General features: G+C 43.7%; 1 protein-coding gene across 1 annotated transcript in view; it reads left to right on the top strand.

The window, feature by feature from the left end:
* The window catches only part of cep170aa (centrosomal protein 170Aa), a 34,607-nt gene extending 8,805 nt beyond the window's left edge, over window positions 1-25,802 (top strand). The window contains exons 2-22 of the mRNA XM_086093067.1: window positions 1,524-1,661; window positions 3,362-3,451; window positions 5,403-5,484; window positions 5,603-5,658; window positions 5,736-5,958; window positions 7,386-7,517; window positions 9,487-9,633; window positions 10,464-10,760; window positions 14,823-15,188; window positions 15,642-15,922; window positions 16,284-16,373; window positions 17,034-17,151; window positions 17,917-19,449; window positions 19,553-19,603; window positions 20,770-21,061; window positions 21,282-21,513; window positions 22,308-22,475; window positions 22,547-22,635; window positions 22,726-22,819; window positions 22,919-22,970; window positions 23,755-25,802. Of these exons, the coding sequence (XP_085949193.1) occupies window positions 1,557-1,661; window positions 3,362-3,451; window positions 5,403-5,484; window positions 5,603-5,658; window positions 5,736-5,958; window positions 7,386-7,517; window positions 9,487-9,633; window positions 10,464-10,760; window positions 14,823-15,188; window positions 15,642-15,922; window positions 16,284-16,373; window positions 17,034-17,151; window positions 17,917-19,449; window positions 19,553-19,603; window positions 20,770-21,061; window positions 21,282-21,513; window positions 22,308-22,475; window positions 22,547-22,635; window positions 22,726-22,819; window positions 22,919-22,970; window positions 23,755-24,047 (4,791 nt within the window). The 5' untranslated portion in view covers window positions 1,524-1,556 and the 3' untranslated portion in view covers window positions 24,048-25,802. The remainder of the gene's footprint in view (window positions 1-1,523; window positions 1,662-3,361; window positions 3,452-5,402; window positions 5,485-5,602; window positions 5,659-5,735; window positions 5,959-7,385; window positions 7,518-9,486; window positions 9,634-10,463; window positions 10,761-14,822; window positions 15,189-15,641; window positions 15,923-16,283; window positions 16,374-17,033; window positions 17,152-17,916; window positions 19,450-19,552; window positions 19,604-20,769; window positions 21,062-21,281; window positions 21,514-22,307; window positions 22,476-22,546; window positions 22,636-22,725; window positions 22,820-22,918; window positions 22,971-23,754) is intronic.
* The last annotated feature ends 532 nt before the right edge of the window (window positions 25,803-26,334 follow it).

Below are 26,334 nucleotides of genomic sequence, written 5' to 3'. Positions count from 1 at the left end.
TGAGTCCCATGGCAAAAATAAGTCAAACGCAAACTCTTGCATTATATTACAGTACTTTTATAACAGCCATGTCAGAAAAAGCTTAAATGTGCATCGTGGAACGTATTGCTTGTGTCGGTTCCCTTTTGATTACAATTTTTTTACCCGAGGGATTATTGAGTTGGTATACCAAGTACTTATGAGGTCAAGTGAACACGGGCTTAGCTCAATAATCGTTAATTCCCTCTTTGACGAGACTTTCTTGGCACCTTTTCCACACACGCACTTGTTTTTTTTTTTCAGGGCCTTTTTCAAATTGAGGCAAAGATCAGAAGGAACATTTAACCCTGGACCAAACCGAAGGTGTAACTTGTAATCTTGTCTTCCTCCAATCGCACCTCCGCTTTGTTTCACTGTCATCTTGTGACAACGCAGCGGAAAACTCAATAACGAAAATGCTATACCGAGATTTACAGCCAGTCAGACAACTTCAGTTCCACTGCCGATAAACATGTAATTTTAGCGGTGGCTAAAGAGAAAACAAGTTATTATTTTCAATGGGTTATTGCACAGCTAACTTGCCAGTCAGCGTGTTTTTGTTTGACCTCCTTTCCAGCTCATGTGAAGGAGAGCGAAGGGTGGTGGTGGTGGTGGTGGGGAAATAACGGTCCTGCTGGGAAGGCCGGCCAACATTCCTACATCACTTCCTCCGCCGACATCTGGCAATGATCAGGGCGAGAGGAGGAGAAAACGTGACGATATGTCATACAGGCTGGCTTAGGCGGTTGCTCAGCCAGGAATCATATTGCAGCACTGCTCAATCTCCACCTACTGGTTGAGTTAAATGGAGTGTTTTGATTTTATGCATTTTAGAGTCTTACCACTAATTCTGCCTTTTGCTCTCAAATGTAGTAAAGTAAAAGTAAAAAGTATCCCTTCTTAAATGTACACAAGTCAATTACAGATGTATAAAAAATGTATTGGACATTAACTCATTCACGCCCAGCCCTTTTTACTGAAGCAACCCCCTTCGCTCCTGGCTGTTTTACTTGATTTTGACTGATTTTGCAAGGCCCACAGAATATTGTGTTCTATTTTTTTTTTTTATTTTTTTTTAAATTGTGTTCTATTTCTGTAAAAACATGAAACATACATACCAAAAGAAAGATTAGAGTCTCTTCTTTCATCTGGAAAAAAAGTATATTTCTGTTTCTGTTTTGCAGCAATTAGCATTAGAATATAGCTAAGTTTCATCATTATTCACAGATCTGTTTAAAACAATGGGGAAAAGAGCTTTTTGCAACATGGCCCTGGTTGATCTCTTATACTCCGCTGCCAGCCACTTGCTGGCCGTTTTTGTAATAACTACCATTGCTTCAACTTTTGAGAGGCAGCATCAAAGCTCTCTGTATGCTCTAGAATTAAATACATTTTTGGAAGCAAATGAGTTAACAAAGTTCTTTTACTTTGTTACATTCCCCCACCCTTTACTTGATCACACATTATGAGCTAATGATGTCTGTTTGTTGTCCCCTTCCTTGTAGGTGTGTAGCACAAGCAGCTGCAGCGGTGCAGACATGAGCGTCACCTCCTGGTTCCTGGTGAGCAGCGGGGGGACTCGCCACCGACTGCCCCGCGAGATGATCTTTGTCGGGCGGGACGACTGCGAGCTCATGCTACAGGTGAGGACATTGGACAATGCGCAACATATTTTGCTTGCGCTACAAGGATGTAGGATTTGGCTTGGATTTTGTCCACTCCAGTGAAGTGAAGTGGCGTGCGTGCACCTGCATTGCAAAACATTTTATTTTTGTTTACATGCACGCTGAGTCAGTGTCCATGTAGCCGTAAGAGAGGCTTTATTGCCTGCGAGCTTGTGAATACTTCTGGTCATTGCACTATTAATAGAAAGTGGGGCAGCTATTTGGATGAGATTTATTTTCTGTGGTACCAGGCTGCAGCACTCTTCGCCATGATGACTTCATACTTCAAGTTTGGTAGCATACAGTGCATGTCTGGTGGAAATTGCAAAATTTTTCATCATTTATATGTCATCACAGTGACAAACAGTGGTACGTCAATTTATCAATTTTTCCAGATTTCACTGTCAAACAATTTTTGAATGATGAAAAATACAAAATCGTAACAACAAAAGTATTACAAAATACCAAATGTCATCAGATTGTAAAAAAACAAATCAGAAATGCTAAAAAAATATTTGCATTTAAATATTTGTTATTAAAAGGCTTGCATATTAGCACAATTGGAGCTACATTTTCATTGGGTAGCACCCACTTGTACACCTTCATGCATTTGAGTTCACTCTATGTGGTGGGGGGGGGGGGTGTATTCCTGCATCTGTATCAGGAGCACCCCCACTCCTCAACCTCAAAAACTTCTTCCATGCCTCAACCCTTCACAGAGTTTCACAAAAATCGGTTGAGTAGTTTGTGCGATCCTGCAGAAGCCAATGAAAACATAACCTCTTTGGCAGAGGTAAAAATAGCTTGCCGTGTTTCTTTTCCCAGGCGGCTTAAATGCTGTCACAGTCTGCTTCTGTCTCGTTTTCTGATGCGATGGCATGTAAAAGGTTCGTCTCGATGTCTATTGACCCGTCCTCCCATGCCGCTCTGTGCTATTTCACATAGGCTGGGATTTTTGGGGACATTTTTTTTTGGGCTGGAATCTTTTTCAAGTTTCTTGCAGTTGTCCACGTGACCGCTTCAGCAAGCCGAGCGCGCATCATCTATTTATTGTATCATGCGCCAAATAAATCTCAACAAACAATATAACTGGCATTAAGTTATTTTGCAGTTGGCAGTCACATCTGTACGCTTTAGTGAGCGAACTGGCGCGTGTGTGACAACAAAAGTCGGCTCCATCCAAAGTGTGAGGTCAAACAAGCTTGCTCAACCCGTCTCGATCCCCTTTGATCCAGCCTAATCTCGCTAAGGTAATCTGTATTATGGTTGGCTCGCCGGAGGTGCTTCTCAAGGCTTTCTTTCTTCTGCATTTCAGCGCTTATCGACACATTTCTGTCTCAGATGGAGAAATTAAAGGCGCGAGTGTTGTATGCTGGTGGGAATTCCTTACGAGTGAGGCAAAGCAAATCTCACATTGACATAGACACCTTAAAGCATTTCTCCATCTGACCCTGACATGCTCCAAGGAATAATAATAGCATTCTTCATCATCTTCGCCAGAAAATACTTCGCACGAGTGCACACGCAACCTTTCAAATGTGAAATGTTTTCCATTCTTCAGTCATGCAGAGTCATCACGTGACCAGGAACTGATGAACAATTTGCACTTATCGACCTGAAGCAATTCTTCAACCCTCATCTGTAAACTGCGCGCGCCGTGCTTTATGTGTCCTTTGCAGTCGCGCAGTGTGGACAAGCAGCACGCCGTCATCAACTACGAGCCCGGCTCAGACGAACACAAGGTCAAGGATCTGGGCAGCCTGAATGGGGTGAGTGCTTCAAACAAATCATTTTTAGTTAGTTAAGAATACAAAGAAAGAATCACGATGGATACGGGATGGGGGTAGACGAAGATTAAACCGGAGAGGTTAATTTGTTTTCGTCAGTCAATAGAACCCACTACGGTAATTGTCTTCGCCTAATCAATTAGGCCTGAGGTTTATTTTGAATGTTGATGGTACAAATTTTCACTCAATTATTCAAATACCTTACAATCTAGCACGGTGGCTGACTGGTTAGCACGTCCGCCTCCCAGTGCAAAGGTTGTGAGATCAAGTCCGGGCTTCGGCCTTCCTGGGTGGAGTTTGCATGTTCTCCCCGTGCTTGCGTGGGTTTTCTCCGGGTACTCCGGTTTCCTCCCACATTCCAAAAACATGCATGGCAGGTGAATTGGACACTCCAAATTGTCCATAGGTGCGATTGTGAGTATGGTTGTTCGTCTCTGTGTGCCCTGCGATTGGCTGGCAACCAGTTCAGGGTGTACCCCGCCTACTGCCCGAAGCCAGCTGGGATAGGCTCCAGCAACCCCCGCGACCCTTGTGAGGACAAGCGGTACAGAAAATGGATGGATGGATGGACCTTACAATCTATTAGGCAAAAGACACGGTTGCAACACAGAAGAGAGCCTTGGGACCTGCTATGCTATTGATTGACGGCGTGTGAGTGTTTTGTTACGCTATTTGCAGGATGAGCCCTGCTGCGAAAAGTAAAAATACTCGAGTAATTGATGCCCCCAAAGCAAGTTTATAATTGAAAGTGTTATATAAATAAAGGTGACTTGACTTGCCTATATTAAGACAACAAGACTGGCGACAAAGCACTACTTTTTCTATTACATAGAGCTATGACCTGTAAAAGTAATCATCAAAGTTCCTTGGCACCAAGATGCCAAAGCAATACCTTGATATTGCAAGTTGTAAGTTAATAAGAGACTATAAATTATAATTTTGTCAAAAAAAAACATACACAGTGGATATAAAAAGTCTACACACCAATTGCCAGGTTTTTGTTTGACCTTGGTTTTATCGGACTATAGTGCGTTTCTCCAAATGCGTTTGGAAGATTATGTTATGGTCCAACAAAGGTTGAGCTTTTTGGCCATAATTCCAAAATGTCCGTTTTGGTGCAAACAGGTCATTGCTCATCACCAAACCTCCAGTGAAGCATGGTGGTGGCAGAATCAGGCTTAGGTGCTGTTTTTATTGAGCTGAAACGGGGCCTTAGACAAGGCGAAAGGAATTTTGAACAGTTTGAAACAGCAGTCAAGTGTTAGCCCAAAACCTTCAGGCGTCTGCTCGGAACTCCAGAAGTACAAAAATTGTCACGATGAGCCTCCTAGAACAGCTGGAATTTATTTGTGATTAATTAGAGGCACTTTAAGTTCTGGCAGATGTGTGCGTCTGACTCCCATTTAATATGAATGTTTGATGTGATTTTTTTCATTCTTAACTTATTCAATGGTGGCATTTATTCGCCTATATGAAAAACATTTTCTGTCCCACATTAATTCAAAGCGAGTTTACAGTTGCCATGTGGTGTTTAGTCATGTGCAGTGATTACTACCTCCTCCGTCCCCCCCGCTTTGGACGCATACGCAGCAAGTCACTCACATCCTCTGCAGGTCTTCAACAGGAAGTCCGAGTCAGAGACGCTTCCTGCTGTGTCACCCACCATTCACTTGTTGAGATGGATTGAAGGGAACTTTCTGGCTGCTGACTCGGGAGATTTGTAGAGCCGGTTTGGGACATTTTACGACTGTTGTGTGCTTCATTTACTGCCGCGTTGAGCACACTGACTTGCTAACTGAAAACAATTAAGTATTCGGGGATTGGTAGTCCACACAAATTAGTCTAAATAAATCAGTAAAAATAATTATACAGATACAGGATGAAAAATGATGGATGGTCCAGCTCTGATTTACGCCCCCCCTTTTCCCCACAGACCTTTGTCAACGATGTCCGCATTCAAGAGCAGATGTACATCACCCTCAAGTTAGAGGACAAACTGAGGTTTGGATATGATATCCTTCAACCACACCCACACATCAACCCATGGTGTTTCTCAAGGAAATGTTACGTACATCTGGTGCGACTGCTGCTGTTATGTGTGTACTTGTTTCCTTAACTTGGCTCCCTCACATACCAACTGGTTCACGGTGGAGCGAGGCGAACTCACCGTGCCCGAGGAGGCTCTCAAGGTGAGATCGCAGCACAGCCCCGCCTGCATGAAAGGAGCCGTATCGGTCTTCCATCTCGATCCATCTTCCATTTGCAGCATGAAAAATTCACCAGTGGCCTCCAGCTGAGCAAGAAGCCGTCCAAAGGTGAAACCACCAGCAGCAGCAAGTCCCCCATTAAGACCCCATCAAAGGCGCAAAAGTCTCCCAGTGGCGGCACCCCCAGGCCCGGCCAGACAACAACAGATGGGGTCTCTCCCTCCAAAGAGCCCCCACCACACAAACCTGCAGACTCTCACAAAACAGAGGAAAGGGTTGGAGGTGAGAACAAAAGAGAAACATGGAACAAACTAAAAGGACAGACCTCCGCCAACACCTTCATCCGCAAACAAGTTCTGCGTATGCCAGATTATTTTTTTTTCAATCATGATTTATTTATGGAGAAATTTAAGCAAATCTTTATCTGGATCTGGCTATGGGCCTACTGTATTTTCGCTGTTTTTTTTTTCTTTTTTATGTACTCGTGCTGACAAAGAAGAAAGCGAAAAACCTATTTGGCAGAAGTAACGAGCTTGAACCATATGTTTCTCAATCTCTATTACGGTGTACAACATTTTTATCACTTGTTTTTTATTACTGCACTGCATAAAAAAATGAGTGAAAATGGGATATTGGTAGTGATGGCAAAATGAAGCTTCATGAAGCACTTGCGATACTTTTTGACTCCTCAAGATGGCACTCATGATTCAAAGATGCAATGCAAATGTAATCCATTTTCATTGCACTTGCCTTTATCTTTAAACCAAGAGCACCATCTCGAGGAGTCCAAAAGTATCGCAAATGCTTCATGAAGCTTCATTTTGCCATCACTAGATATTGGCCATGATGCTGTCCAAAATAGTGAAAACACACCTCAAATTTAACACACAATTCCACAGTTTTTTATTGTCCATGTTTTTTATGGTGTCTTTCTCCTTTAAGAAAACGCACACTTGCAGGGGTTTTATCTCGGTGGGGGGTGTACGTGCTCACCAAGGGAAGGGGCTTTACCTCCTTTGCCAACATGCACTTACTTCATTTCAACATGAGTATTTCAGTTCCTAATCATAGACATCATTCACCAGCAGGGGTCCTGTTTAAGCTCCAGATGTTGAAATAGGGCCACACGGCGCTTGTGTTATTATTTGAGATTAGGCAATCGAGTGCCATCATAATACAAATCCATATGCTAAAGTCAGTATTACTTTTTATTCATGCGTGTTTGCAATCACAGATGTGCGCGTATAGTACACGTTGGGGAACAGTACTAAGGTAGGTATTCAGTTTGATGTCTGCCCATCTGCCAAATGGGGAGCCTCTTGTGGTTGTATAGACGGGCTGTGGTATTACTGAAATAAAGGCCTCACACAGGACATAATTGCTTTTTATATAGGAAGGACCTCCACATATGGCACGCAATTTGGCAGGCAACATCCATAATTATCCTGCTCTAGTGTCACTAAGCCAGGATGAGGGGCACTTAGGTGAAGGACGAGGATTTGTTTTAAAGAATCTAATAATAATCGTGAGACTTTGACTTTATGATATCCTGTCCTATTTAAGTTGTTACAAATGCTTATCAGATGTGTTCTTTCCTCTGCTGCTAATTCAAGGTTTAATTTTAACCATGAATACTTTGTGGGTGGCACTATTTAAAGTAGAAAAAAAAAGTTACACATTATTAAAACGTGTTTCCGTGCTGTCTGCAGTGGATGTTGCAGCTCTGCCTCGCGGGACCCCCCTGTACGGCCAGCCGGCGTGGTGGGGGTACGGGGACGCCGATGACGAGAATTCTTTCAAGCAGGAGAACAAGACGCCCGGCAAAAAGCATGAGCTCGCAGGTAGGACATTTGTTGCCTACTCTCTGCTTCCATTTCACATCTGACGGCTTATTTGACCTCACGATCATTAGATTTACCACAAATATGTAATATAACACAACGCCCCATTATATCCCCCTCTTGTTTGTGTCCAAACAGACAGTGTGTTTGTGGTGATGTACATTGAAATGCACACAAAAAGGGGCTTTTTCACAGAACTGGCTATACATGTGTGCCTGGCCGTCTGACTGCGCGGGGTCACGTTAACTGATGCTGCATAGTAACAGGATTAAGGACTACACCAATGGTAAAAGAGCTTAGCAATATCAAATCAGTTTGGCCCAGACTGGTTTAGAAAGAAAGTGGGGGGGGGGGGGGTGTTACCCTGAAGCGGCCTCAAATCTCTCGTCACATCTGGATGGTTACTCTGGCAGCATCTTCAACTGCCAGATTGATTTTATTGCCAGTCATGCGGCTTCCACGTGGATTTTTAGTGGATAGCTGTTTTTGGTCATTGTTTTGAGATTTTTTTTTTTAAGGGGTTTTAAGTATCCGACGAGTGCATTCCAATGGGATCGGCGACGTCTGCCATAGAAGTCGGTGAGTGAGTGTGGCTGACTTGAGTGAGGCAGCATTAAAGGTGGGAGGGTGTCGAAAAAGATCTTCACGCGATACTTGTTTGAAAACTGTACAAACTTGCTCGCTCTGTCGTCTCCAATAGACTTGAGTGTGTTTGAGGACAAGTGAAGGGAAGATGGGGGGAGACAGATTGAGGGCAGATTCTCACTGTGCTTGTGTGTGTGTTTTGTTGTTTTTGTGCGCGTCTTTTTCCTCCTTGCTTGGTGAATAGGCAATGTTGACAGAGCTCCGCCGCACGCACCCCCGCCACCCCCCCCTGCACGCACCACCCACGCGTATTGTCCCTTTTGCCCGATTGGGTTACGCCGTTAGCACAAGCAGCTCCCCCATTTCTGCCATCACATACACACACACACACGCATAATTCAAATCGACCTCTCTGGATCGTTAGCTCAGCATGGGCTAATTCTCAAGCGGCGCCTCAGGATTTTGTGTGTATCGATAACAAGCGCACGTCAAGGTTTGGCATTTAAACTCTACTTTTTACTGCATGTGTTGTAGGTTCATGCTGCAGAGATGGACTAATGCGAAGTATTATTCCTTTTTTGATGCTTTGAAAGCATAGCTGGAGCCTGTTTAGGACAGTTCCACTTGAGGATTTAAAAGCTTACGAATGCAAATTATTGGATGGCATCATGCTTATGTATGTTTAAGATAAGAAAAAAAGCCAGTTCATCCCAGTTCCACAAACTGGTTTTCAAGTAAAAAAAAAAAAAAAAAAAGGGGGAAATCTTTTGTCTCTCCTGTTTGGGTGTTGCATGTTGTGCATGGTTAACATCATAAAGTCCAAATTGCACTCATCCCAAAAAGAGGCTTACTCAGCCAAATGACAGTCAACAGAGCGGTTCCAAACTTCCAGCACGCCATAAACGTGCGTCACATTCGCCGGAAAGGCTTTCCTCGCTATTTATACTCTTCCATTTCAGTTTATTTGTTTGCTTCTCAAGGTCCAGAACCGTACGTTGCCACAACTGCTCCGTCCTCGGCATGAAGCAGATGGCCCCTCTAATTTAGCGAGAGCATCGTTTATCATATTAACGTCACACTGAGGTTTCGTTTGTTCCTGTTAAGACTGAAGTGCAAGTCCACCAACGTGTCTTTCACAATTCACTTGTGTCTTGTCTACACATATGAGACACCAAAGGCTCGTTTTCTCAGAAGATTGGAGCCACATTTTGGATATTTGTTATTAAAGTAATCTGTCGAGAATTGATCTATCCGACAGTAAGCGAACGCAGAAGTGGAACCATACTTCATTTTATGCTGAAAATTGTACTTCCAGTATTCCATTATTACCAACAGTTACATTTGCTCACATCTTTATTTTATTTTTATTTTTTTTGATCTGCAGAAGGCAAAGAGGCTCGTCGTGGAGAGGACGGCCACAGCCCAGGCTACATGGAGATCCCTACCAAGGAAAATCATCACGTGGCCACCAATGGCATCCATGAGATACCCACCAAGGACACGGAGGGCGCCGGCTCACAAAGCAGTGCAGGTGAAGACATGGATGCTTTCATTCCGATTCGTCAAAGCCCGAACTACAAACCCTACGTAAACGATAAGGACGCTACGATTACCGACGTTTCACTTCTCGATTTAATGGTAGAAATAACTATTGTTCATATACGCTATACTCTGAAAGTGGATTACATATGCTACATAGTTCCCATGTTAAATATATAACGATTGTGGTTATGAATTCAAATCGTTAGGCAATACATCAGTAAAGGCCGCATTTGATTTTGAAAACAAAGAGATGGCCAGATCATGTTGGGGGCTCTTATGTGTTTGTAAAATAGTTTTCATTTAATTATAGTTAATTCATCAATTTGTCAAAAAACATGACATTAAAATCAACATAACATTTTATTTTTTATTGTTTATGAATGACACTTTAATGTATTGTTTTAACTGTCCTTGTTTTTGTATGTCTAATTGTTTACTCCATGAACAGCGCTTTGTACGCAGCAATGTTTTTTTTAAGTTATGAATAAAATTGAGTTGAGGTTTTAATGAACTTATTTTAGGGGGGGGAAAACATCTAAATTGATATAAGATATTACAGGTCTCTTGATATAAATGCTCAGAAGAAAGAACGAAGCAGGCGCTATGTGGTCCACTGCCATGTTTTGCCCACCAAAGCGCAATAGGGACAAAAGTATTGAAACGCATGACGGGAAAATGTTAGCTTCTCTTCCTTTCACTCAACACGGAAGACTTCCTACCAGACGTGGCTACAAAAAAATGCCCTTTCCCAAGCATAAAAAAGGAAAATATAATTGATTGCCAATATTCACACCAACAACAACTGCATGTGCTCCACAGCTCAAGGCCACGCCTCCTTCACAATAGAGTTCGACAACACTTCCCCCGGGAGGGTCACCATCAAAGACCACGTCTCAAGGTTCATGCCCGGCCAGCACAGATCCCGCGCCAAAAGGAGCAGCGGAGGGGCGGGGGGTAGGGACCTGAGCACGTTACAGGCGGCCATGATGGCGTCGGAGAACAAGGTGGCCGATTGGCTGGCGCAGAACAACCCCACTCTCATCCGCGGCGAGTCCACGGAGGACGACAGCAAAAGCAACAAGAGCGACGTGCCGGTGCATCTCAAAAGGCTGAAAGGTGAGGAACTGCAGCGGGGGATGGGGGGGAGAACGGCATTAATCAGGCAGAAACCCACAGAGAAGCACTTTTACTTCTCATCGGAGTTACTGCAGAGTGCTCGGTTAATTAAATGGAGGCCAATTGATGATGATGTATGGGGGGAGGGGCCCTCTGACAGACGGGCGGCTGATGAAAATGACTGGAGTGGAAAGCAGGGACGCTCATCCCCTCTTTGGTGGAGATTTTCATGCATGCCAGATCCACCACACCAGCATCTACCGAAACTCAGACACAATCTGTTTCCTCCTCAGGTTATTGAATCGGTGGAGGTCTGAGGTCTGCGGATCTCACGCGGCTTCGTCTGTCCTTCCTTCCTTTTCTCGGTCTCTCCTTTGGTCTCTTGAGGCCTCCCTGATTTTATGTTTTTTGGATTTGTTGGGGTCTGGATGTTTCTTGGGCTGGGGAGGAGTTCTGGTGGGGGGTGTCTGGTCGGTGCTGGATTTCGCCTTCCTTGGTTTTCTTCGGTCCCCTCGGGTCTCCTGGTGTTCGGTTTAGGTGAACGGTATGAGATTTTTTCTAATAGGTTTTCTGGTGAGCTAACAAATGCACGCACGCACGCACATACACATACTCACCCACACACACACACACACACAAAAAAAAAATATATATATATATATATATATATGTATATGTATATATATATATATATATATATATATATATATATTTAAAAAAAAAAAAAAAGAGCAATGATGATGACATTTCCGAATGAACAATACTGAGCTCTTAAAAAAAAAAAAAAAAAAAAAAAAAAAAAACATGGGGGGGGTTGTACTACATGCATGTCAGGTGGCTGACGGCGTCTCGTCTCGTTGGTGATTATGTTTGCTAACTGACTTGGGGCCTGCTCGATGTCTTAGCGTTTGGAAGATGCTTAAGTGGAGCCAAAAGAGTGTCAGAATCGAGCAAAGTGCGATTGGACTAATGAAGACGAACGGAGAGGATTGTTTTGAGACGGCGACAGGCGGATCGAAAAGCTGCCATGGGTGCTGCTTACAGTGGATGTCGGGGAGAGGGCGGGGAGCGGCGTACGTTCCTCCCCGTAATGCTGCCCGCCGCAGGAACGCCTAGCGCTGATTGGACAGAGGGAGGAAGTAGAGCGAGGTTAGTCGCTTGGGCGGCCATGTGGTGGAATGAGAGGTGATGATGTCGGCAGTTGTAGAAGGTTGAAGAGGCAAAAGAGGCAGCTGGTGGCAAGAATTCACAGAAAAGGACTCGGCTTAAACCGTGACGGATGCGGGAACCTGTGGAAGTAAGTCATTTAAGAATCGATTTGGGGCACCTGTCAATCATTTCTCATGTCGACGCTGCATGCGCACAAATTGAGCTGAGGCAATGGAAATGTATTATTTGGTCTTACATGCATGCAGTAGTGATGTAAGGACTCAGAATATCTTTTTCTTCTTGTCAGCAGAGTAGCTCAGCAGTGTAAAAAAAAAACACTTCAGCCATTATATGTTTTCACACGTCGATACATGTTTTCAATCGCATGTTCAAAGGTAAATAAGCCTTTGAGGTGAGTTGTTTCAAACAAAAAAGGTCAAATTTGAATACGTGAACTTGTCTTTCTGGGTCAGTCCTGAGATTGACAGGTGATGTGTAAGGTAGCTCACCGCTCGCTCAAAAGTTGGCACAAGAAAAAGCATTTCAAAATGCTGGCTGACAAAAAATGTGTTTTCTGACAGCTCGTGAGAAATGCTGTTGGTGTTTGTCGGTGTATTTGCATATGTGTGTGTGTGTGAGCAGAGGCCGCCGTGACTCGTGGTGGCAAGCAGTGCAGAGCACCCGTGTCTCATAAGTGACTCGTCTGTTCTCCGCTAACAGCTTCTTTGTCTGCGCGGGAGGCCAAAACAAGAAAGGCATTTGTTTATAAGCGCATCTGTTGACCATTTATACGTCTTTGCCTTTTGAATGAATTGCGCTTTATTTTTTTTAATGTCAAACATTCTTATAAGACTGATGCTGACTCAGGAAATCGTCTTCATTTGTAAGGTCATTCGTTCCACTTAAATGTCAGCTCTCACACCACCGTTTTCTTCTATGCCTTAAAAACCAGACATACCCTCTTTTCTTGCACCCCCCCCCCCAACTATTTCTCAAATCTCCTTTCACTACCCCCTCCTCTCTTTTTATCCCCGAAGCCCATCCTCCCCCTTGCTGCCGCCTCCTCATTGTCATCTTCTTCCTCTCGCTTTCTCTCTATAAGCCCCCAGTGGGCATGTGCTGGGCCAGCCTAGCACCAAGTCTGCCATGGCGCATCCAAATGGGACATGATACAAATGTAAATTGTAGAGACAACCTTGGTCAAACGGTTTAAGATTTGTAGCATTTTCTTCCGGCTTTTTACCCACATTGGATGTGCTTTGTTTTTCTCTTCTTATTTTTGCTTGTCTCATTCACACAAACATACACTTTTGCAGGACAGTGAAGCCCCTCATAGTTGTAGTTAGCTGTTCATGAATTTACATATTTGTGTTTCTTCCTCTGGAACCTGTCTCAGCTATTCTCTGAAGAAGAAAAAAAACTATCTGTGTATTTTTGTGCACCCTAAAATGCAACGAGATCAAATACCTGGCCACTAGGGAAGTATTAATTGATGTTATGGAAATAGTTGAAGTGAGTTTCTCCTGACTCTTTAAGATGTCATTGTGGGGTTAAGGTTAGCCTGTGTTTTTTTGTTTTGAAATTCAGAATAGAAAGCGTCTTTCTTTTGTAATTTAATTGAATGGAAATGCCATTAATCTGACCCCCCCCCCCCCCCCCATATATATATATATATATTAAGTATTTTAATGAGGAAAAATAGTATTCAAATTCCATAATATTGTCTTTACAAAACGTAGAGTACTTAAATAGAATTAAAAAATAAAGTAAAAATAAACACATTGCATCCAGCTGGTGTGCTCGCTTTGGCCACACGGGGACAGTATACGAGACAGACGTCAAGTTCAACTGGAATATGATTGGCTGCGCATGCAGCGCCTAGATTCGGCAGCCAATCATCTTGTAGCAAGGTATATCCCGCCTCGCGCTCGATTCTGAAGATCTAAATTCCACTCTTAAGGCACTAATGTAAGTTGTTCTACGTAAAGCATGAAGGATAAATGAAAGGTACGGTTATATTGTAAGTTTGCATGTTCTTAATATGCCGTTTGTTTTTAAATTGTTGCGTAAAGAGTCAGAACTCCGCAATATAGACGCTAACTAGCGTTAGCATGTAGCTAGCGGACTGAAAGGCCAAGCTAGTTGTTTTATACCCAAGGTGTAATTCTCTGTTTTATATTTAATTTTAAAGTTAACTTCAACTTGGTGTGGCCTTAAACAGCTTGAAACTTATTTTCAGCAGAATTGTTCCAAATTTGCCAAAGTTCTACTACTGTGAAGTGAGTGGGCTCTTTGCACAAATCCACTACTTCCTCAACTCAATACCACTCCTTCATTTCCTGTCTTTCATGATTGGACAAACTGATTAATCCAGGCGTGTCTGGCCTTTGTCGTTGTGGTTGCTGAGGTCAGGCACACCTGCATTAATCAGTTTGTCCAATCAGGAAATGAAGGAGTGGTACTGAGTTCAGGAAGTAGCGGATTTGTGCAAAGAGCCCGTTGAGTCCACTGCCACCATGCAGCGTTCATATCTGAAGTTTGTAATCACAAGTCAAAGCAAAACAAAAAACGATCAGCCTGTTGACGGCTTATGTTTCAAAACTCCTGAATTGTTTAACTCGTATGTTGAGAAAGGGCTCCCAGGGCTCTGTATCAAAATTGTTAAATACATTTGTAAGCAATTTATTAATGGTAATGGTTGTGAGATGTTTATCACAGTTTGTGGTATATTTGCTGTTAAAGTGTCAATACAGTATATAAAAATTTTTAGGAGCAGAGTCAATCACTTTTTTCACTTCACAACAGGGCTCAGTGCGGGTGTTTACTGTGCTGAAAAATGTTAAATAATAATCGTTCATCTTCCGGAATACTTTACTTTTGCTGATGTTGAAGTGTCACTGCACATTCTTCTAGGAAGCAAACATGAGGACGGCACTCAGAGCGACTCTGAAAATGGCCTGGGCCTGGGCCTGCGCTTCGCCAGCCGACGCCACGCCCTCGAGGAACGTCTAAAAGCCGCGCACACCCACGTGGGATTAGGAGGCGGCTCGGGAGCGGCCAGTGAGAACGCGCCGAGCGGTTCTCGAGGAGGCAGCAGCCGCACGGCCTTTATGATCGAGTTCTACGACGAGGAGAACCCCCGTAAGCGGCGCTCGTATTCCTTTTCCCAGACTGCACCGCTGCTGAGCGGCGCAAGCGGCGAGGGGCTGTGTCCGCAACCCCCCTCTCAACCCAAGGTGTTCAGCATTTCCACCTCATCCACCACGGCCTCAGACTCAGGTAACTGATTTATGCCGATGCACACGGGGTGCACCAAAAATTGGACATCATTTAAAATATAGAATTACTTGTCAAAATTCCAAGATATTTAAGTGGATATAGTTTTCGTAACGGTTATCGCACTTTGTCAATGTACAATATGCGCAGCATCTGTGACACGATACATTTTCCTTTTTGGCTGCTTTCTGTCTGTAATAATGCAATTAATAAAACACAGCAAAATTAATAATAGGTGCTGTATTTTATAGGCTATAGATGCTGCCTGCTGCTCAGCTGAAAACGTAAAAGAAATATGACAAATATGGATGAAATCTGTTTGTTGCTGCTTTGAGGTGATGCTATGGCATCATTGCTGCATCACCGCTTGCCCGTGCATGATCTCGTATTTGATCATCTTCAGAATATTCAGATATTTTCTCACTTGCGTTCCAATGTTGTGCTTATTCCCTTTAGGTAAAGTCCCGGCCCCAATCTCTGCCACAGTGGCCGCCGGCGCCCCCACAGCGGCTCGCATGCTCCTCAAGCAGAGGTCGGAAGACCCGAGCATCGGCCGGAGCTCAATCAGCACGGGGCTGGCGACCGGCAGCCCCACCAGCCCCAGCGAGGGCACCTCAATCACGGGGCCAGCGGCCGCGAGGGAGGCGGGGGACGACCACAGCGATAATGGCACCTACACCATCGAGCTGGAAAACCGGGACCTCGAGGAGCAGGAGGCCAGGCGCATGATTGACAAGGTAGGGAAAAGCTAGCAACTCATTCAGTCAGTTTTGCTGGCCAAGCCAAATTTGATACTTTACGACACGAGCGACTTTACAAGGAGTGATATAATTATTGGGCTGTGTTGGCCTGTAACGCAGATTACCCTAATTGGAACGTAGCTCCTGCTACTTTTTGTGATCAGTTGGTTTGATGTCTCCTTGTTGCCATGGTGCCGACGACCTCGTAACTAAATGACATCTATTTTTTTGACCCTCAGCAGACTTACATAATAGCATTAGTAGCGCTTGTACGCCATACAGCTCACTCTTTAATAATGTGATCTGATTGGTTCGTATGCTTTTGTATATAAGAGGCATTTGATGCTTGCATTTGTAGGTATTTGGGCTGCAGCAAAACCAGGACTCCTCCATATCGGACCTCCAAGGGAACGGAAAAGGAAAGGAAGCAGGAGAGACACTAAAGGAGGTAATCGTTTTTTTCTTGTATTTTTTTGGGGGTCAATTTGTGAGCGGTATACATACACGAACTCCCACGCTGCAAGCGACCTTTTCGTAAAGCAGATGGTTTTGATGCCGCTCTCGTGTTAGATCGTAGTGGGCGTGTTCTCGGCGAACACTTCAAAGAGGCGTAGCGGAGCCTCGAAATGTGAGCCGCGGTCACACCCACGGCTGGACGGCTCCTCTTCTCCACCGTCCGTAGGAGTAGACGTGCCCTCCTCCCTGAGAGTGACCTAGATCCCGCTAACGCCACCAAAGACATTCTGCCCTGCAGGCAATCACATTGAAGAAGAAAAGGGGGCGGGGCCAGTGTGCACGAGCATCAGCAAGTCTTTCTGCTATTGAGATGTTTGGCTTTGCTCTTTTTTTTCCGCCCAAGGAGAATGACAAGCCATTTCGTAGTTTTCTTTCACGTACCCTTTGAGGTGAAGTTTATTCAAATTTTGACAAAAGTGATGTCTACATATGAGCGGGGATTCGTGTTCCATTTCAAGCAAACAAACAGCCTCATTGGGTGATGTCTCCCACTTGATGCTTTCCTACCATCACGTACTACATTATACATGAACGCAAACGCCATCTGCTGCCTCTCCGCACTTTCGCTTGAATATCCCTCGCCTCTCTTCAGGTTCCTCCGACGGACTCCAACTGGGTTTCTCAGTGGGCAAATTTGACTGCCAGCCACACCAGGACCGATCCGGAAGGCTCTGGAGCCGAGACCACTAACTTCCAGGACAAAGAACGAGGTACTTGCCTACACGGGTCACCTTGCGCCACAGGTGGGGGATGCGGGTCACAGGACTGGACTCAGTTCTAACTTAAGCCACCAATTTCCACCTTAAGGAAGACTCAGCTTGACTATGACTTGAATTGCTTTTCTTGTTTGCATTTGAAAATATGAATTTCCAAAACAATTAAACCTTTCTTTTGCTTAAAAAGAAAAAAAGGTGATGATGCAAAGCGCAAGGCTACTTCATGAAGCAAGCATGATGATGATCCAATTTGGATTCAAGGGTTATGATTTTGATAAGATTGTGACAAAGAATGTTGACATGCAACATTTGAAACTCAAAGATAAGAAGCACAACAACTAAGATGTCTAACCTCATCCATTACTACAAAAAACACAGAAACAGGTAAATTATGGCAACTGTACAGTTGATGTAACTGATAGGCGGTTAAACGTGAACTAAGCTTCATGCCGGTCATATGTTTAATTGCGAAAACAATTATTCGACTTTACACAGGCTGATTTAGGACGATTATGAAAACAAAACCGACTGTTAATCTGTCTGCACAGCTAACACAAGTCATGACTTGACCCGATTTGCTCGAAATGTAGTTTTGCCACAGTGATTCTGGACTTGCTTGAAATTTGAAGGATCAAATTTGTGACTTCCTTATGGCCAATATAATATACTCCCACCTCTGACTCTTTCATATTGCCTGTCATTTATGTTGCTTGAATCAAATAACAAAATGAGTAAGTACTACATTCAACTCTTTTAAAGGTGATGCTTTGAAGCCCGGCGCGCCCCTCAGCCGAGGCGAATCCTCGCCAAGTTTGACTGACCGCAAGCGAAGGACCCTCCCCCCTCTCCCTGTTAATGACCCCCGCACCATCGCCAAAGCTCACACGTCAAGGTCCGAGATCGGAGAAAAGCAGGACACGGAACCCCAGGAGAAGGAGAACAAAGGAGACGGGGAATCCCCACCGCCTCCTACGGAGAACGGCGACATGAGCAGCAAACGCAAACCAGGCGCCACCTCCTCGCCATGCAAGGCCGCCGCGCGGAGCTCCAGCAGCGCCGAGCGCAGGAAGAGGTCTGACAAACGGAAGGACGAGGAGGAAGACGGCGGAGACAAGTCCGGGAAGCCTCTGGTGCGTCAAGGCAGCTTCACCATCGAGAAGCCCAGCGGCAGCGTCCCCGCCGAGTTCATCCCGCGCATCAACAGAGGGGGCGCCGGAAGCCGCGAGCGCAGCGACTCGGTGGAAAGCATGGACACGGCAACGCTCCTCAAGGACACCGAAGCCGTCATGGCCTTCCTGGAGGCCAAACTGAGGGACGAAAGCAAGCTTGAGCCCAAAACCAATAAAACCAGCAGCAGCGTCAGCAGTCAGGTCTCAGGCTACGGCTTCCACCCTCGGACGGACTCCATCTCGCCGGAATCAGACGTGGACACGGCCAGCACGGCAAGTCACGTGGCCGGCGAGGCTGAGGGAAAGGCCGGCAGCGTGCAGAAGCGGCGCTCGTTCAGTAGCATGCACCGCGAGAAGAGCAACATGAGCACGGCCTCCAAGTCCAGCGTCTCCGCCAGCGCACGTGACCGCTTGGAGAGGAAGGCCAAAAGCAGAACCTCCGAGGCAGCAAGTCGGACTGAAGCGCGTCGCTCGGTTCAGCCGCCCTCTTCCCGAGCACGCCAGCCGTCCCTCGATCTCACCGACGATGACCAGACTTCCTCCTTCCCCATTTCGGACATCCTCTCGTCAGACCAGGAGACCTACTCCAGCTACGGATTGGACGCCAAACATGACGGCAGGTCTGCCAAGAACGCCGCGAGCGGTTCGTCCAAAAGCAACCGGACCCTCCAGGCCGCTACGTCGTCCGCCCTGAGCAAGCAGGCGGCGCTGCCTAAACCGCGGCCCACCCGAGCCTCCCTCCTCCGCCGAGCCCGACTGGGGGACACCTCTGACACGGACCTGGCCGACGCCGACCGCGTCTCGGTGGCGTCCGAGGTGTCCACCACCAGCTCCACCTCCAAACCGCCATCCGGTCGGGGGGGGCTGTCGCGTCTGGACATGCTGGCGCAGCCGCGCCGCAACCGGGTGGGCTCCATCTCGGCGCGCAGCGACTCGGAGTGCACGACGGCGCGGAGCTCCACCGCGTCGACGCGCCTCTCGGCCGAGACGGCGCTGCGTCTGGGCTTGCGCTCGTCCACGCCCACCGAGAGCAGGCTGACCCCCAGGATGAGGGCCAACAGCGTTTCCAAGCTGAACGAGGCCAGAACCAAGACCACTCCGACCGGGTACTGCTCTCCCACAGGTGAGCAAGCCGCAGCAATCTACAAAAACAGACTCTTGATGCGTTTGGCCATTTGTCTGTTGTCGTTGTCGTGACGATTTTTATGCTGGTTTTCATCGTCCAGAGTGCTCTCATCCAGAGCCTGGCGTTGCGGACACAGATGAAGAACTTGTTGGTACTGTACTGGCACCGTAGAATCTTCTTAGGAGTGTGTGTTTGCGTGTGTGTCAAGACCTGGGTCGCATCCTCACAAACAGCTTCTGTATGAGAAATAGTTTACTTGCCACTTAAATATGGAGATGTTGCATAGTTGCAGAAATGAAAATGTTTGCATTTAACAGTGTTCTTGCTCGTCGTTGCCTTATTTCGATACACACAGGAGGGTCAAAATATTTAGAAACCGTTCTCATTTTGTCACTGTAAACTACAACTGCAATAATGTAGTAAAGGATACTTCTTTTTTTTCTTTTCTTTTTTTCAGTCTAAGCATCCCGTAGCAGTTCACATGTGCTGAGTGTTTTTCGTTTAATGTATATTTTTAATGTATATTTTTAATATATAGTTCAATATTTTTTAAGAATATTTTGTATATTTACAAAATGCTTTTTGTATTTTTGTTCACTTTTATTTTTTATGTTTGTATATTTTGCAATTTTTTTAAATTGTATTTTCTGGTGTAAAACAAAAATCTTATTTTTATTGTTTGCCCCCCCCTTTTTTCCTTTTTTTTTTTTTTTTGTCCAAGTCGTTTTCCCCCAATTTCTGCCACTGCAGACTCCAACCACAATAGATTTGATAGGAGTAACTAATGAAGTGTCCAGATGCTGACCCAGGTCTTGCCTTGTGTTGCAGTGAATTCTTCCTTAACTCCATTACATAAAACTGTGATGAAGGCCCAAAAGCTCTACTTGCACTGCTGCCACTTCAACCGTTATATTAAAAATAGCAATTGGGTTCGGAAATATGGCTCTCCCTTGTGGAGTTTTGCATTCATGACACCATGACTTGCCACAGAGCGTTGTTGCCTTCTCGTGGTGCAGGCGGCTTCATTAATGCAGTTTTTGCAGTTTCGCATTTTTATTTATTTATTTTGCTGCTGTTTGGGGTTGTTTTTATATTTGATTTAGTAACCCTTTTGCTTCACTGAGCTGTCCCCCGTTTTTAGTTTTCCAAGAGAAAATTAATACATACTGAAATAGAATTAATTTTTAGGGTCCTAGTTGTACAGATTCATAACAGACTCTCACAGCTGACTCACTTATTAACTTCATGAGTAACACCTGTTTTTACCCGCTAAGTTGCCGTAAGTGAGACTAAAGCGTCACGTTTCCGTCCTCGCAGTGTCCAGCAGCAACCGGTGGAGACGCCTGCCTCCCGAGTACGCGTCCACCTCAGAGGAAGAGTTCGGCTCCGGCCGCAGCTTTTCCAAGCACGGAGGACGCCCGCACACGCGACCGCATCACCTGGTTCCGGCGCGCGGATCCCGGCCCAGCGCCACTGCAACCCCGGGCTCAGGTTCTGGAACGGGCTCAAGTACGCTGCCAGGGGTGGGCGCGGTGGTGCTGAAGCATCGCATGAAGGAGCAAGACGAGTACATCAGAGACTGGACGGCGCACAGCGAGGAGATAGCAAGGTATTGATCCGTTCTCAAATACTCAAAAGTAGGGCTGAACCGTTTTTGAGAAATCCAATTGCTATTTTTTTTTTTTTTTGTCTCAAATTGCAGCCTTTGCAATTAGAAAATTGCATTCTACTACATTGCGATTTTATATCCGATTGGTTCAGCCCTACTGCAAAGTGATTGCCGCATGTTTTTGACGATGTTCTAAATCACCTTGTCTGATGGTTAACAGGTTGTTCCCATGTGTGCGCAGGATCAGCCAGGACCTGGCCAAGGACTTGGCCACCTTGGCGCGCGAGATCCACGACGTGGCCGGCAAGATCGACTCGGTCAGCTCGTCCGACACGGCGCCCAGCACCGCCGCCAGCACCGCCGCCACCACGCCGGGCTCGGCCGTCGACACCCGCGAAGAGGTAGGCCCGGCGCGGCCCATGCGGCCCGACTTGCAAGAGAGCATGCGACAGGTGCCCGATTTGGTCCTCTTCTCACTCTTCATGCTGTGCTGTGCTCTTATCTGTCATATCACATCATCTCACATCCAAAAACATTTCAACAACATTTCTTTATCCCTGGAAGCAATAGTTCGCAATTTGTTTTGTCTAATAATTATTTATTCCAAAATGTATTTGTTTTGTCTTATGTGTGTATTTTTCAATTATCTATATATTGCTTGTGCATTATTCTTTTTTCTTTTTTCTTTTCTTTCTTTTTTTTTTACATTTCCTGATTTATTTTTCTTCACTGGTTTCTTTTTCTTTGATTTCTTTTCTCGCCAATAATTTTGTATTATTCATCGAATGTATTTTGGTGCTAATGTTTTTGTGATTTTCTTGTAATATTATAGTATTTTTGGATAATTTAATATTTCCCATCTAATATTTTTTATTGTTTGTCTATTTTTATGTATTTTTGTTTTAATAGTTTTTAAAAAAAATATATATCATATTTTTGTTGTTTTTTCTGTCATTTCCATCATTTGTGTGTTTTCATAGATCTCATCTGCTATTGTAAATTTGGTCATGGATTTGATTTTTTTTTTGTAAATTATTTTGGTAAAAAAAATATTTTTTCCTTCTTGTTTTTGTATTCTATATTTTTTAGTCTAGCATTAGATTTTCTTTTTTTCCCAAATATTTTGACCAGTTTCTTTTATATTTAATTTTATTCTTATTTCTGCTTTTTTTGGTCACATTTTTGTATTTGTTGTCGAATATTTTATTTATTTATTAATTGTTATCATTTCTCAACTTCTTGTCAGCTGGTGGATCGGGTGTTTGACGAGAGCCTGAAATTCCGGAAGATCCCTCCCGTCATCGACGGCGCCAAGGTGCCAGAGATCAACGGCAAGCCGGTGGAGCTCCGCCCCCGCGCCCCCGACGGCCACGAGCCCCGGGCGCTCAGGAGACGCACGTGGAACCGAGAGGAGGTAAGAGCCCGCATAAGCACGGCGCCGCCATGAGGCAGAGATGCCGTGTTGACGCTCTTCTGTCCTTGTAGGCGGTTTTGGACGGCCTTCTCATCCATTCGGTCTCTCAGCTGTCCACCAAGATTAGACAGTCCACTGATAAAACAGCAGGAAAAATCAGGTTATTATACTGTATTTTTATTGTACTATTAAAATTCATTGAGATAAGTAAATAACATTTAATGGTGATGTTGTTGTTGTTGCTGTCCAGGATATTGTTCAAGGATCAGGACAGGAACTGGGAGGATATTGAAAGGAAACTAAAATCAGAAAGCGATGTGCCACTCTTGAAGTCCTCCAACAAGGTACGAAAGCATCTCAAATGATTTTCCCTTTTCAGAAATGAGCCAAGCACAGTGACATGAAGAGGCGAGTGATTCTGTTGTTGCTGTTTGTTTGCGCAGGAAATCTCCGCCGTGCTACTTGAGCTCAGAAGAGTCGAGAAGCAGCTTGAAGGTAAAGACGACACGTTGGCTCCTCACAGGATAATGTTGATGTTTTATATCCTGCTACAATGCATCCATTTGACGTGCTCACTGGTGATTGAATAAAAGCCGAAGCGAGAGCATCTCAAGCATTCTGCCTTTAAAGATAGATAAAAGATAAATAAAATGTCAGTGGATGTGCAGTAAGAAAGAGTTCTGGCATTTTGGATTACAAATATTTTTCTGTATTTCTTTCCTAATTCTTGTGTAGATTTTGGTGTAATTTTTCCTCCTAATCTTTTTATATTCTATTATTTTGTGATAATTTTTTTCTGTCCCGTATTTTTTTTTTATTTTTTATTTTTTTTTTCTCCCTGAAATGATTTCCTATTTTTATTGTATGATTCTTTTTATTTTTTTTTTTAGTTTTTTTTTTTTTTAGTGGTCATAAAAAAAAAACAATTACCACCAGGAAATACAAAAATATTAGCAAAACAAACATCAAATTTAAGGTACAAACTACTGGGAGAAATCATATAAAGCAAAAAATAATAATAATATAAATAACAGAATAATCTAAATATTTGGTCAAATGCACACATTAGGGAAAAAATCATGAAAAATTACAGATTTTTTTTTTTTTTACCCACACATTCTGCAATATTAGACCAAATAAATATTTAATATTGAAAAAGTATAAAACATGGGGATCTCACTGAAGTTGAAATTGTCCGCATGAAATAATTGTTGCTTTTATCTAAAATTGTGTCGTGCCCATCAGCACACTTATTTGTTTGCGTGTGTGCATTTGTCAGTGATCAATCTGATGCTGGACCCGAACGGGTCGCTGGACGCTGCGGTCAGCCCAGTCTCGCCCTCTAAGGCTTCGGCCGGCAAAACCACGCCCCCGCCCCCTCCCAGCTCTGCCGGCGCGGGACCTAAGCAGCTCCAAACCAAAGAGCTGCTGCCCGAGATCCTTCAGGCGTCCGGAGAGACCGCCAAGCTACCGGCATCCGACGGCACCGTAGGTCTCGGTTTAACGTCCGTCGGTGGTCTGCCTTTCGGCCGTATGCGGCCCAGCGGCAAGGAGGCCCTCGTACAGAAGTGAGACCTAATCGGCAAAGTTGTCCTTCTTATCAGCTACAAATGGCAATCAAAAAATGAGAACCTAACCTGATTAGTTTGTTTTTAATCTTTCACACACAAAAAAAGTTATATTTTAGGCTCAGCCGAAAAATATAAAATGGAAAACCACATCAATCTGCCAGATTAAATATTAGGTCAATATTCCAAGGCTACCTGCCACACCAGAAAAAAAAAAATCAGTATTCTGGTTTAGTGTGAAAAATTTGTGACATAATTAGTTTCACTTTGTTAAAATATTGGATTTATCACGTTAAAGTGTTTTTTTTTTCCTGGTGTGGCAACAAACCCAAATATTTATTTTAAATTTGGAAGAAAAGAAAAATCAGTTTTATGATCAATTGTTCCATTTTGCATTTTTTTATCTGAGCCTAAAAAGTGAAAAACGGGCATTTTTTGTTGTTGTCTTTTTTTGATTGTCAAATGGAAAGTGAAAGAAGGAATGTCAAAACGAGGGCCACGAATGAACACGAGCATTTCATGTGGTTCTCCCGCTGTGTGGACCCTTCCTCACGAAGGTCCTGCCTTAAAAACTCCGTCCAGCAAGACCCGACGGAATGCCGATTTCAACACTTTCTTTTTGCACGTCAGTATTCAAAACATCTGCAGCCTTAATGTGACATTGAAAAAATAGACACTTTATACATGAAACGGTCCCGTTATTTCATACGTCAACTGATGCAGTTTTATACACAACACAATAGTCTGCCCATTGAAGCGGTTTTTTTTTTTACTTGCCCATTAGTTGGATCTCTAGTAGCATGTGAAGAACCGAGCCTTGTCTCCCTGCTTGTTACATATTGTGTGTGTGTGGAGCCTATTTACAGTCAAAATAACCACTTAACCAAAGTTGATGACCTAACGACGCGCAGTTGAGTTCAGCTAATAGTTAACGTTTTGTCATTGCTGCCTTATCTTGATTTGGCCTGTTGGATGCGGTGCCATGAAGCTTGTAGCAGCACCGGAAGTGATTTGCAGTTGGACTTTTTATACTTCCATTTCAATTTTGAAGAGGAACAAAAAAAAAAAGTATTAACATGCTGTTTTATAATATTTGAATACTGATGTTGTTTTGTAGCCATTTTAACGTTAATTTGTGTCAAATTGAGCTTTAAGAAGCTGCTGGCCATCTCTTTTCAGCCCCGCCTGCTCCGTCCTTATTTCCTGATTGTAACGTTTGGCTTCATGTTATGTTTTGTATAAATGTACATTGTTGTGTTCAAGTGGCCGGGCCAAGATCCTGCAGCAGTTTTTTATCCATATGGATCCACTTTGAGGTCTTAAACCACTTCCCGAGTTGCTTCTCATCTTGTATAGTCTGACTGAACGTCCGCAGTCGTACTGAGAGGCTTTCGGATCCCGACGTGTCCACGGATGAGACGCAATGTAGAAATTGAAGAAAAAAGATGTTTGAAAAAAATTGTTTTGCACATTGTTTTTTTATGTTTGTGTCCCAAGGTTTCACTTTGAATTCTCCACTATTTTTTTAAATGAAAAAACATTTGAAATGAATATTTGGTACCAGTAGGTTTTCATTTGTTTCTAATTCTCCTTGTATGGTCAGTGATTTTTGTTTATAAAGAGAAAAAAAAAGGCAATTTTTATTTATTTTATTTTTTTGTTAAATATTTTGTGGATGTTATATGTATTTTATATTTGTTCAAGCTGCAATTTTGCTGTCAATAAAACAAGAGCCATCCACTCTTCAATATTGGGCTTGACTCGTTTTGGATTGTGAAAATGCAGATTATCATTGTAGGTTTGTGTGTGTGGAAAATGTGAAAATAAAAAACATTGTAGACCAGAAATGTACAAAAATACAAAATTCTTTTATATGTTGGATTAAAACCTAAAATAATTTTACATAATAAAATTGAAAGAATTTTTAAAAAATTGGGAAAAAAAGATTGAAGAGAAAAAAAATACATAAATGTATAAGAAATATCCCAAATATATGTAAGAACAAATATTTAAAATATGACCCCCCAAAAAATTATGCATAAGTGTAAGAGGCCAAAAGTCACCTTTTTGGCTAAACAGTTCAGGAACGATAATTAAAATATTTTAAGTGAAAGTTTGAAATTGTATCATAACTGCAAAAGCAGTCATGCAAGCATGCCCCCTGGTGGCTGTAAGCAGCAACATTTTGGACTTTACTATCTTAAGTAGCACACCACAACTACTGTACATGCAGCAAAAAAAAAAGTTCTTAACTAGAAATTTGCTATATGAATCGAATGTGTTATGACAAA

The sequence above is a fragment of the Leptonotus elevatus genome, chromosome 13, assembly GCF_054856555.1.
Source record: "Leptonotus elevatus isolate MCC_2025b chromosome 13, RoL_Lele_1.0, whole genome shotgun sequence".
NCBI lineage: Eukaryota > Metazoa > Chordata > Actinopteri > Syngnathiformes > Syngnathidae > Leptonotus > Leptonotus elevatus.
This window is presented reverse-complemented; position numbering and strand designations above follow the sequence as displayed.